The sequence below is a fragment of the Sinocyclocheilus anshuiensis genome, unplaced genomic scaffold (genome assembly GCF_001515605.1).
Source record: "Sinocyclocheilus anshuiensis isolate Anshui unplaced genomic scaffold, SAMN03320099.WGS_v1.1 scaffold248, whole genome shotgun sequence".
Lineage (NCBI taxonomy): Eukaryota > Metazoa > Chordata > Actinopteri > Cypriniformes > Cyprinidae > Sinocyclocheilus > Sinocyclocheilus anshuiensis.
In genome coordinates this window covers 61,341-75,032 of record NW_015555734.1, presented here as the reverse complement: position 1 = coordinate 75,032, position 13,692 = coordinate 61,341, and the positions used below count along the sequence as shown (strand labels likewise).

Below are 13,692 nucleotides of genomic sequence, written 5' to 3'. Positions count from 1 at the left end.
ACGTGGTCAGTGTTTTTGTTGATGTTTTCATTTTTTTGTCAAACGTTCACATTCATGCAGCTGCTTTTTGCCCAGAGACATCGAATTTACCAGTATTTCTGAAAAGATCGAGTTCACACGTGATCTCTTAACAGTAATTTAGCAGTAATTTACCAGTAAAGACTGTGAAAGGGGCTATTAACATGCTGCTAAGGTAGTAGCATGATAACCAAATAAACACAAAAATACACAACTATTGGTTAAAATAATCTATTTGAACAAAATTAAATACTTATTTTAATCAACATTTCTATTACCAATTCGGCCATCTTGGATAAACTTGTTCACTGTGCTTGTTGCAAGGCATTCTGGGATTGCTTTCTCTACAAAAAATCCATGCAATGCAGTTTTAGTTCGAATTAGGCTGAAATTAGGCATCTTATAAGGCAGAATAATTCAATTAGGGAATACTGGTGCATTCACGGGATAGTTCACCCAAAAATTAAAATTCTGGCATCATTTACTCACCCTTGCAAACCTGTATGACTTTATTTGTTCTGTGGAACACAAAAGATGATATTTTGAAGAATATACATACTGTTTTCAACCAAAGTTAATGGTGGCGATGCTGAGACATTTTTCAAAATATCTTAATTTGTGCTCCACAGAAGAAAGTCATAAATTAAAAAAAAAATTTGAGGTTAATGAGTAATGGGAAATATTCTCTTACTCAACATATGTTCGAGAAGTATAATGAGGTTATCCTCCCAGGTCTGCATATCTCCCTGCTGGCTGTCCGGTGGCCGGTTCCAGTTGAGCAGCTGGAAGTAACCGTCCAGTACAATCCGGATCTCTACCTGCCTGTCGACCGGGCTGCTGGAGTGCAGAAGGTGGATCATTGCAGTCAGGCACTGCAGGGTCATTTTGAGCAGCCGAGGGTCCTTGGGCTCTTGTGGGGATGAGGCAGGAGTGAGGCACCAGAAACGTAGCACAGACATTAGGTCCTTCACAGCCTGGGAGGTGATGGAGAGAAGGCCGTTTCTCTGAAACACACACACAAAACGTTAGCACATTACACACTGATGTAGTGAGGTATGTGGTCGGCGTTAATACATGTCAATGAAAGGAGGTCCAGAGAGTCTAATTTACCTTGCATCCACTGATTACAGCTCCCTGAAGATGCACCAGCCTCACCACGAGTGGCTCTGGGATTAGTTCACTCTCTTGTAGGTAGTCTGTGGGTATAACCAGTCATTTAGTCACAAGAATCTTAAAGCTGAGCATTGTTTGTGCAATTGTCATTATTTTAACATTTTAAGGCACAAAAACATATTTTTGTTAAAGAGAAAGTTTATTCAAAAATAAAACTTCTGTCATCATTTACTCACTTTCACACCTTTCCAAACCTGTACGCATTTACTAGAAGACAATATTCTGAATTTTTATTACTGTTTTTCCCATACAATTAAAGTCAATGTGGTCCATTGTTGTTTGACGGAATTTTAATTTTTTGGGTGAACTATCCCTTAAAAAGGAACTGTCATGAAATGGGAACTGCCTACCATAGAAAAACACCAGATGCTTGAAATGAACAAAGATCAAACTTGAAACTCAAAGACTAGTCAGAATTAACCAGTTCATGACTTAAGTATTTTGTTGTTGTACTTACTGAAGCTATAAGAAAGAAATAATAAACACCAAAACAAAACAAAAAACATTGTGCTGTAAATCGATTAAAAAAATTAATAACACATTTTTTCTGAAATGAATCGCCATTAATCCCACCTAACTTTAAAGTTTTTAAATATACTTTTATATTGCAGTAATTTCACATGCAATCTTCAAATTAATGTAGAAACAACAAAGACAGTATATATTTTAATATTTGTTTAGTGGCATCTTTTTTTATGACTGAAGGCCAGTATGTATCAAGATACCAATACTACTTAAGTCTCTATGAAATAGTTTTCCCCCTAATATTTAACCATTGACTATAGCCATTCAACATTACAGTACAATTGAGAGCTATTAACATTTATTAGACTTTAAAACATAACTTCTAATTCAAGTGAACTTAAAACAATCTTCACATAAACCCATTATAAGAAATGTAATATTTAGCTCCCTGTGCCCTTCAGTAAGCAGGAAATATAAAGAAAATGAATAAAGTTATTAAACACTAAATTCTAAATTAAATATAGATTAATCCTTAAAGCTACAAAAGTTATTGATTTCCTCTTTTTTTCTTTTGTTTGATTAACAGACATCACAGCAGCTGGGTTATTAGGTTTTTTGGCTGCTATTACTTTAAGAGCTACCTCTGCTGAACATGACGCAGATCTGACACGCATCATATTTTCTCTCTTTATCTTTTCTGGCATGCTTCAGGTCTTAAAGTCTCTACTAATGATCTGACGAGTTAGATAAGGGAGACAGTGCTGGGCTGCTCCAGGACAGTTTTGAAAACCACTGCATTTCAGAGACATGTTCTTAAATGTCACTCATATGTAACAAATATTTACATACATGCACAGTTTTAAGGCAGCTTTAATCGCATTTTTTGGTAACTTCATGACTTAACTGACAACATAAGCACGACATTGCATGCTCGTAGTTTCTTTTGCGCTTCAATATGAAATGATATATAGTATGCGGGTGCATTTGTGCGTGCACTTGAAGAGCACGTGCTACGAGCACAGTATAATGGCTGACAGGACAGGAAAATTTATTTTTACTGACATATAGCCTGACAACATCTCATCTGACCGCAGTTCACTGTTGTTCTACTGAAGCTCCTCATTTCCACACTCGTTTGACTAGCGCCTGGCGCTGAGGTGAATTTGGAGTGCGCGTCTGAAAAATCTCCCATTTGATGTAGCCGTAAAGACGTTCTGCATCTAAATAAACGCAATTTGTTTAAAAAAAAAGAGAGAGACAGTAGCAGCAGTTGTGAGTGGGGTGGCCAACCCTAGCTCCGCCACTGTGTTAATTGTGTTAAATATTTTTAACGCTGTTAAACTGAAAAAAATTATTGTATGCGTTAACGCACTAATTTTGACAGCACTAAAATAAATAAATAAAACAAAAAGCAAGGCAAAGCAAATAAATAAATAAAAAACAAAAGTAAAACAAAGCAAAGCAAAACAAATAAATAAACAAATATACAAACACAATACAAATAAGAAAGTAAAACAAAACACCAAAATGTGAACCCAGAGTGTGGACCTGAGCTTTAATTTTAGGGGGATTTTCCATCCCACTCACAAAAACACAAAATTCTGCTGCAAAACCCTGAAGTGGGTGTTCATATGGCCACCCTACTTTCGGATTAAGGACATGCTGGGTAGATGAGAAAACCTAACAAACCTCACACAAACATATACACATCATTACATCATAAACATGATATGGAGAAACCTTTTGCTGAAAAACAACTTTTCAGAACAAGAAACTAGTTTACCTCGCCTCATGACCACAGCCACTTGGACCCACTGCAGCTTGCCTACTAACATATAGGTGTGGAAGTTGCTCCAGAGCTTATAATCACTTGAACAAAGCTTGCATCACTGTCAGGATTTTTGTTTTAGCCATTGCCTGCAGGCTGCAACATAGTCCTGCTTCTCAGATTTGTTAAATTGTGCGCTTATGAGGAGTCTAGCCTGCATCATGTCCTAATCCCATTCCTCTCTCTTATTTCTGTCTTAACTGTCCTATACAGTACATTATATTAAACATCCATAAACAAAATGTAGATCTCTCCCTATATCTACATGAAAGGTTGCTTCTACAAGCTACCACACAAGTACATGTCCAAACAGAGCATGACACAAACAAGATACAAGTCATAATCTATCAGGACAACTCCGCTGTATTTACATGAAGAACATTTAAAGGCAAATAAGATGACAAATCACAGCACTGAATCACTACGGATTAATACTATAGGGATCAGATCGCACTTTCTTTACAAACAACATTTTGTCTCCTGGGAGGCAGGATGTGCGATATCTCCCGGGATGTGAAGATGGGAGTAAATGGAGGTTAAAGATTGTGTCAGAAGGCAGGAGTGGGTGACATACCATGGAAGAGCAAAGGAAGCTCCTCTGGTAGAACAAGGGGGGAGAATTTATACTTGCTTCTCTCCAGCATACTGACCTCCTCCCTAAAAAACACACAAATCAAAGCCCTTTATGGAAATACTTGCTTATTTCCTTTGTTCTTACTTACTACTAAAGCAATAAGCTACAGTACACTGCAGTAAATCATCTTCTTAATCTATAGTCAAGAATATATCTTTATGTTTTAAGCATAAATCTACCAAAGAGTTAAAAATATTATTTAATAATAATGAACAACACCAATATATATAATGGTACAAGTTGATTAATCTACTCATCCAGTGTTTACATGAATTATGTTTATTTTTCTCACCCCAATGGCAACTTGTTTCTTGTTTTAAGCATAAATCTCCCCAAAATAATAAATTATTAAATAATAATATCAATAATGTCAGTACAATTATGTTATCTGGTCGAAATACCATGGTATTTTGATATATCATGGTACAAAGTTGATTAATCGACTCATATACCACCATGGTGTTGCTATGAATTATGTTTATTTTTCTTACCCACTGGCATTTTTTTCTTGTTTTAAGCATAAATCTCTAAAAATAATAACTTATTAAATATAACAACAACAACAACAACAACAATAATAAGTAAAATGATATCACCATGTTTTCATACCACTACTCAATTTGTTTGCCAAATACATACATTAGCAATTAATAAATATTTAACAAATGGTTCATTAATCTAATAATCTATTAATCTATTCAAACCTGCACATTACTGGATGGGCAGAACAGTGCTCCTTGAAGAGATACACTCATGCTGTGGGAAGTTTATGCTGTGTGTAGTTCAGACAGCTGAGCATAAGAAGACTTGAGAGCTGAGAGGTGTGGACTGGGTGTGTTATTAACTGTTGAAGTGGAGCTGAGACAGAGCTTGCCACTCTTAATGGCTCCTACGCATTCTTATTGTGGTTTAACACCCTGCCCAACTCACAGACACACACTCACCCTGCCTGCCGTCTCCTCCACGTCTGATAAGGGTCAAAGAGATTTTCGCACAGCAGCAGGCCATGCTGTACCACCAACTGTAAAGTGCTCTGATCATCTGGCTGCTTCTTCAGCTGTAACACACATACATAAACACACTCGACTGAGTCTTACACAATATGCAAACCTATCTGTTTTTGGCTTGTTAACACACAAACATTCCTTTGAATAAAGCAGAGGTCTTCCACCCAAAGCTTTCTGATTAAACCTGTTCTGTTAGTTCAGAAACCTACAACAGCACGTGTAATAAAAATAACTGCATAGTAATATACAATTAAGTGAACAAACGTTTCATTGGTATGTTTAGAATAAATAAAAATGCAACATAAATTTGAACTAGCTTCAAAACACTAGAGTAACACTAGAAAACTGTTAATGAAAATAACATTTTACTTTTTTGTGGCTTTCTTCTGTTGATAGAACAATGTAGAGGTGACAAGAAAAAAGTAATACAAGGGGAACTGGATTAGGAAATGATGTAAACTAAACTCACATTTCCCACATGAGCACCGTGGCTCAATGTATCAGCTGGGGTGCAAACCACTATGAAACGGTTTCACAGACTTTTTGACTTCTCACCTGAGTCAAACAGAAGTTTAGGAGCTTGATCGTCTCAAACACAAACCCCGGGGTCTTTTCAGAGTCTATATTCTCCATATTTCTGCAAGCAGAGATTCACATCAGCAATGGTATTATTGTACACTCAGGGAAGATCCACATCAGCTATGCAATTTAGCATAAACTGCATCCTTGCGTTATCCCTGCTGTTCAAACATAGAAGCTTATCAACAGGGGTTTGAGTCACTGAGGCATTATCAGATGGATTTCACGATGGAGTTCACTCTGTGCTCAGTGGGTACTGACCTGCAGATGATGATGAAGAACTTGATGAGGAGCAGTGGGTGTGGAGCAGTGCTGCTCTGATCCTGCCCTGACATGTGGAGGGCGCTGTGCCACAGCTGGGTGCTGAGGAACACCAATACCTCCTTGGGGAGGAGCGGGACATTGACGCTCCATTCCTCCAGCCTGCAGACAAAAAAGAAGGTTGTTTTGTTTGCTTTTTGTTTGTTTTGTTTTGTTTAGTTTGTTTTTGCTTTCTGTTTGTTTTGTTTTGAGTTTTGTTTGTTTTGTTTAGAGTTTTTTTTGTTTGTTTTGTTTTGATTTCATTTTGTTTTGATAAAGCACTGATGAATAGACATCAAAAAGTCAAAGCACTGTTTTCAGTCATTGAACATACTTATTTACACAGAGCACAAATTAATGTTTCGTCTGCTCTATTTTTTTTATTTATTTTTTTTTTGGTGCATGTCTTCGGCCATTGCATTACAGTTTGCTGTTTTGGTGTTCCTCAAAATCTTTTCCAGACAGCCTTAAGTTGTTTTTTATACGATATATAATATTATATAATATTTTTAATATATATTTTTTTCTAAATTTCAAATTGGCAACCCTAGCTGAACCACAACATTGGGCTGGAATTAATCCTTCATCTGCAACACCACCGCTCAATATACCTAAAGTATATGTGCTAATCTTTAGATCACAGATCTGGTGTGCACATCTGGTGTACATACATCAGATCTGCAGGATTAGATGAAAGTATTCAAAATATTTTTCAAACTCACCAACCATTAAATGAGCAATTAAACATATATAGGCCTTAAAATACCATCATAGTCAGAGGTCCATCTGGACCTGACCACCTACAGATCAACTCCCTGCGTCTGTGACATTTTGATAGGTCATCATGTAACTGACTCACCGGCGAGGCTCCGTCGACTGCACATCAATGGCCTTCTCAAAAGACGCCACGAATGCCTCCAACCACTGCTGCAGGTAAACGACATCTTTCTGAAAGACAAAGAGAGATAAAAGAAAAGAGTAAGAGGCTATAAAACATTTTTTGACAGGACAACCCAATGGTCAGAGAGGTCTAGGTTACAAACAAACTCACACTTTAGGTAATCCAAACTGCTGATCTCTGTGTGTCTATGCGTACACCTTTTGCATCTAAATTGAAAACATCCACTTTTTAAAACCATCCATTGTGCTCAGTCCAGCTGTTTTTGAACACATCTTTTGTGGAAGCCCCTTAAGAAACGCATCTTATCGGGGTCAGGTGAACCCGAAGCCAGATTATACAGTCAATAGTCTCTCAGGCAACCCAACTACTTTTCAACTTGGAAATTATGTAGTTTTGCACATGCGTAGTACGCCTTTACACCAAGAGCATGACTGGGCGCTATCTCCAAAATCAGAGCATGCACACACTTGCGTTAACACAACAGGAAACTACAGAGTATGCAAACTTCTGCAGTGTAACACTGGATACTGTGAATTCATAATGCAATAAATGCAGTGACAGTGGTTTTGTCAATGGGACAAAAGCAAGTACCACTCGCACAATCCATTATGTCTTCCGTTAGACTGTTTGTGCAAATATAAAAGAAGGTACTAATATGCACCTTTTAGGCAAAGATAAGGTTGTCCGAAAGTTGTACTGCCGCAGTAACAAGTTGTCGTACACCTAAATGTAATTTTTTTTCACATTTGTGACCCTGGACCACAAAACCAGTATTAAGTCGCTGGGGTATATTTGTAGCAATAGCCAAAAAAACATTGTATGGGTCAAAATTATTGATTTTTCTTTTATGCCAAAAATCATTAGGATATTAAGTAAAGATCATGTTCCATGAAGATATTTTGTAAATTTCCTACTGTAAATATATAAAAACTTAATTTTTGATTAGTAATATTCATTGCTAAGGACTTCATCTGGACACTATTAACAGCAATTATTATATGATGCAATCAAACTTATAGCAAAATGTGGTAGTTCTGTATGTTGTTTCAGGGTTGGCATCATCTGAGGTCCGATGAGGGGTTGGCATCATCCATGACCAGCACATTTACATTTACAGTACATTTGCAGTGTACATTGTACAGTGTACAATGTTTGCCATATGCCAACAATTATCTGTAATTGTATTCGTTTCTTTGATAAACAGATCTTAATATCGCCACCATTGCAACCTAATCTACAAGAAATTCCCATTATCGCTCTTCAAATCACATTGTTGTTAGAAGTCCGTTTTTTCTGAGGTGTGAAGCGTGAAATTCTGTCATCTTTCCACTAGCCAAGAATGAGCTGGAGCAAGCAAAGCTGGTTATGGATGAGTGCGAAGGAACAACTTTGATGCACACCTGGATCTAATGCCAGCAAAGGCGCATAAACCTTCAGTCGTACTGCAGACCTGCTATTTGATCTCATGAATCAGTATTAACTGAAACAGAAGGCCTGGTTAAACATATCACATGTCCTATGGGTAATTTAATATGCTAAAGTCTTTGTAGAATGTTTATGTAGCAATGCATAGTCATAGGTCTGATTCCAAGAAAACGCATAAACTGACCTTGAATGCAATGTAAGCAGAATGCAGTGAATCATAACTCTGACTTTTATTTTTTCAGTCATCATCAATGAATAAAAGGAAATACTGATATAATTCATCTTTGATGGAGAGATCACAATAACATCTACTGTAAACTTCTGTCAAGAATGAGTCACATGGGTACCAACACCAACAAACCCTCACATGTGACTGTCATTGGAAAGAGGCTGGTGGAAAACATTTTAAAGAGAGAGGAGCTATGCTTAGCTTAAATGATGCGGCTTGATCCACCCACTCATATAGGGGAAGTTGGGCTGTCAGCAGCTTCATCAAACACTCTCTGATATGTACACGATCCAATAGCAACATACAGAGGGCTTCTGGTATACCAAAACAATGTGCACTACAGCAGAAAGTAACTGTAAAATAACATTAAACCTGCTCAAAGTGGAAAGAAACCAACTTTACCAATTGCTGTTCATTTAGGGGCCAGTCCATGTCTCATGGCAGGTGATGTGCGGTGGAGGGGCTCTTGTTACCCCAGTCTCTGCAGAGCCCCCACCAAGTTGCTTCTACAAAGTCCAGAATGTGTCCACCTGTAAGCCTCAGAATCATTCAGAATCCATCATGACGCCTCCGCTGGCTTACTTCTCTGCTCTTTTCTGCTCTCTTGCTGTCTGTACTTCTGTCAGGCAACCAGGAAATGGCAAGTCACTTTAACTGAGCCACATTTCCTGTCTTCTCTCAGCCGGGCACATCGTCACCATGTTCTCTTCCTCCTTTGCCGCTACCACAGCTTTATTGGTAGAGCATGTTTCACCTCGCTACGAACTAAAACCGGTAAGCTACGGTGTACCTGATGCAACCTTTCACAACATTTTTAATAAAAATTCTGTCTTTATTTATTCACTTTCATGTCATATTAAACCATGACTTTCTTACATTTGAGGAACACAAAAAGAGAAATTTAGAATAATGTACTGGCTGCTCCTCTCCACACAGTTATGTGATTTGAAGTTTCGAAAACGACAAAAAGCACTATAAAAGTCTCATAAGAGCGATGTATACAACATGTGTATTCTAATCCAAGTAGTCATATGATGGCTTCATGTCACAAACATGTCAGAATTTTTGGCATTACTGCTTATCTTCCTCTCTAGTGAGTTGTTAACCTCTATGATTTAATCATTGAGTTGAACTTGAGAACTGGATCACTCTGATTCTTCACTCTGATGTTCATGAATCTGACATTGCGGATGTCAAGATTTTCAGAGAATAACCCAATAGTTCACCATAAATTAGAAAATTCTGTCATCAGTTATTTACACTCACGTCATTTTAAACCCTTAAAGGGATAGTTCATCCAAAAATGAAAATTACCCCATGATTTACTCACACTCAAACCATCCTAGGTGTATATGACCTTCTTCTTTCAAACGAATACAATCATTAAAAACTGTCCTGGCTCTTCCAAGCTTCATAATGGCAGTGAATGGGTGACACTATTCAATAGTCCAATAAAGTGTGTCCATCCATCATAAAAAAGTGCACCACACGGCTCCGGGGTGTGAATAAAGGCCTCCTGAAGCGAATCGATGTGTTTTTGTAAGAAAAATATCCATATTTAAAACTTTATAAACCGTAATCTCTAGCTTCCACTAACTATCGTATGCATGTACATGAGAGGGCAGAGGATGATGTGGAACGAACGCGGTGACGAACACGGAAGTGCAGAGGACAAAACACTGGTCACGAATTAGAAGTACAAAACGAGGATTTGTAAAGAAAAACGTTGGAGGATTTTGATATAAGTCAAGAGGAGACTGGTTTTCCTTTTATAAACAAAGGAAACTTTGCTTCCTTTGCTCTAGTAAACAAAATTTGGTTCTCGTGAGACTAGCATATTCTCACCGGAGCTTATGCTACACCTACGTCCTATACATCATCCGCTAGAACTCCACTCTCTCCTCAACGCGCATATCACAGTTAGCAGAAGCTAAAGATTAGGGGTTATAAAGTTTTAAATACGGATAGTTTTCTTACAAAAACTCATTGATTCACTTCAGGAGGCCTTTATTCACCCCCAGAGCCGTGTGGGACACTTTGTTGATGGATGGATGCACTTTATTGGACTTCTATTAGACTATTGAATAGTAACACCCTTTCACTGCCATTATAAAGCTTGGAAGAGCCAGGATATTTTTTAATATAACTCCGATTGGATTCGTCTGAAAGAAGAAAGTCTTATACTCCTAGGATGGCTTGAGTGTGAGTAAATCATGGGGTAATTTTCATTTTTGGGTGAACTAGCTCTTTAAGACATGTATATTTATGTAAGTCTTCTGAAGAGACATGATACACTTTATATCATGAATGTATTTCATTTAGGCTTTTATTCACATATAAACACTGGTCAACGCATATATACATAGGTCACATCAAGTATGCTAAATGATAGTTCAAACTACCTGCTTGAAGCCTGAGAACCAATGAGATTTGATCTTACAGGTCAAGCAAGTACAGTTTATCAATGTCTATGTGCGAATAAAAGCCTAAATTAAATCTCTATATTAGATAAACCAATCATGTCTCTAGAATCGCTTAATTTATATGGATTTCTTTTAGGATCCTTTATGAATTGTTTGAAGCCTCAAATGTTTGATGTAATGGACTTTCAATGGATGGACTCAATTCTTCATTTGTGTATCAAAGATGAACGGATTACTGATTTGGATCATCAGGAGGGGGAGTAGATAACAGAATGGGTGAACCATTCCTTCAAATTTCAGCCTGTTTCTCACACGAGTCAAATGACTTCTGAAGACTTGGTATACAGTGCATTATGTCAGATTGAAGCTGGACAAACCCATTTCTCATTCACTTTCAATAAACTGAAAAAAGCAACAACTGCATAGTAAACCATCATGCTACCTACAGCAGACTGACAAAAATGTGATGATGCTGTAAATTGAACTGAATTCTTTCTATAGACCTTGACAGAGTTGAAAGCCCAGTTGTGCAACAGAGAATCCTCTCATTTTGGTACACAGACCATGGTTGAGTGTGCTGTAATAGCATGCTTTCATCCCACAAAAAGATTTGGTGCGGCTTTCAAGTAATAGCTGGAGGGAAACCTGAAGACTGAGCAACGATCATTGATTCAGTCATCATTATGAATCAGTAGGTGGAAGTGACATGCCATGACTTGACCAGATGCATGAAAAAACACAGCTCGGGAAATGAACCCTAAATTTAAACTCTCAAAGCAATGACACAGAACTGAAGTTGAGCTGGTACTATTGAGTCACTTTGCCGATTGATCACTTGATCCTAACTAAGTGTTGAGCTTAACAGGGGGAAATGCCAACAGTGTGTCTCTGTGGGCCCAGTGTTGCCTACTGTTTATATCATCACCCTTAATGAGTTTTCCATTTTAAGCTCTGGCACAGCTGAATCCAGTAAATTAGATTTTGAACTTGAGACAGATTTCGTTTATTGAGACAGCTATGACAATCATCTTCTATTTTGGATGCTTTTCTAAAGAAACAAAACATTCATTCGCACATGAAATATGTGAGAATAACTATATTATTGTACTTTGTCTACACAGAGGGTGGGTGGTCTTGTAACCTCTCTTTACACCACTAGATGATCTGTCAGGGTTGCTTCATTTCAACAGAATTATAATTTGCACTTCCTCAAACAAACCGTCAAAAATAACAGCAACAGCCAACATGCTAAACTTATTTAATTGATAATGGGAAATGAAAAAGTTTTAGGCAGATCTAAGAACTGAAACAGATATTGTGAAACGGTCATAATTTTTTGTATTCACATCCAGATGTGCCAAGCATACATGTGCAACAGTAAATACTTTCTGATTCTTACCAAGAATAAGGTACAAAACAAGACTTGAAACTTGAATAAATCAGTTAATATATGGACACTAAAATATGGGAAATAAATACATTATTAATAATGTATTATTATTTTTGGTAATTAACAATAAATAAAAACATTGCATTTTTTTTTAGAATGTAGCTTTGAAGTTATTAAGTTATTGAACCTATTTAAAAAAACAAAGAAAAATATCTGACCGTTTTTCTTACAATAATTTTGGTTACAGAATGGAATGATTAAAATGGGCAAAAATGTAAAAATTGGAATGAGATTATTTATGTCTTCCTGTCCATAAAACTTAATGGGTGTCACAATTTTATGCAAAAGTTATGTAATTTAGTCTTGAAATTATGACATTGTGTGATTTTCATTGTTTTCTGTCAAGAAAGTCCAAAACGGGCCAAAATCCCCGTTTTAAGGGGGAGATGGAGAATTTTGATCCGAATTGTGACGGAAATGTTACTCCCCTTACCATATTGTGATGCCCTGTCAGGCCTGAGCGACGAGACAAAAACATTAAAACTCATTATAAACTCATTATAAACATTTGTTGCATCCAGTGGGGACATAATTACGGATTATAAATGACTTATACTGGCTTTTTACGCATTGCATCGCGCCGTGTAAACATAAAACCATGGCTGCAGAGAAAGGAAAAATTTTAATTGCATCATATGACCCCTTTAATATGATAATTGTCTTGTGATGATAGAGTTAAATTCAGGTCAGTTCTTGAATGCTATTTTGTATACACCTAGGATGACTTGAGGGTGAGTAATTTATGGGCTAATTTTCATTTTTGGGTGAACTAACCCTTTAAGTGGTGTTCTCTGAAGATGGCAAATCACAGATGAGCCATTCTGTTTGAGATTCCTGGCGGCTCCGAGAGCTCGCAGCTGCTCAGTGGACACAAAGAGAGTTTTTCTCCGGGTTTCTATTAATTATTCTCAATGTCAGTAAACACAGGCCTCAGGATACATGTGAAAATCCTCAAATATTCTTCAAGAGGCAACAAACATTCAAAATGCTTTAAGATTACACTTTTTTTTTTTCACGATTATTTAAAACAAATTAACTTTATACACACCTAGCCAAATTAAAAAGGCTCAACCAGTTTCCATACAAACAGCCCACATCTCCACCAACGGCTACTAGCCTCACCCACAACACAAGCAAACAGAATAACGTCTGTGAAACATCAATGTAAAAGAAGGAAATGATAACTTCCTCTTAATTAGAATAAATAAATAGCTTCATGACATACCATAGAACAAAGTAGTAATGTGGCTACCGTTCCTG

At 37.1% G+C, this 13,692-nt stretch overlaps 1 protein-coding gene across 1 annotated transcript in view; it reads right to left on the bottom strand.

Annotated features, from left to right (window-relative positions):
* The window catches only part of LOC107673027 (neurobeachin-like protein 2), a 76,095-nt gene that overhangs the window by 53,236 nt on the left and 9,167 nt on the right, over positions 1 to 13,692 (bottom strand). Inside the window, exons 2-8 of the mRNA XM_016466448.1 lie at positions 6,864 to 6,952; positions 5,966 to 6,127; positions 5,681 to 5,762; positions 5,063 to 5,175; positions 4,059 to 4,141; positions 1,129 to 1,214; positions 710 to 1,022 (exon numbers count right to left, since the gene is read on the bottom strand). Of these exons, the coding sequence (XP_016321934.1) occupies positions 710 to 1,022; positions 1,129 to 1,214; positions 4,059 to 4,141; positions 5,063 to 5,175; positions 5,681 to 5,762; positions 5,966 to 6,127; positions 6,864 to 6,952 (928 nt within the window). The remainder of the gene's footprint in view (positions 1 to 709; positions 1,023 to 1,128; positions 1,215 to 4,058; positions 4,142 to 5,062; positions 5,176 to 5,680; positions 5,763 to 5,965; positions 6,128 to 6,863; positions 6,953 to 13,692) is intronic.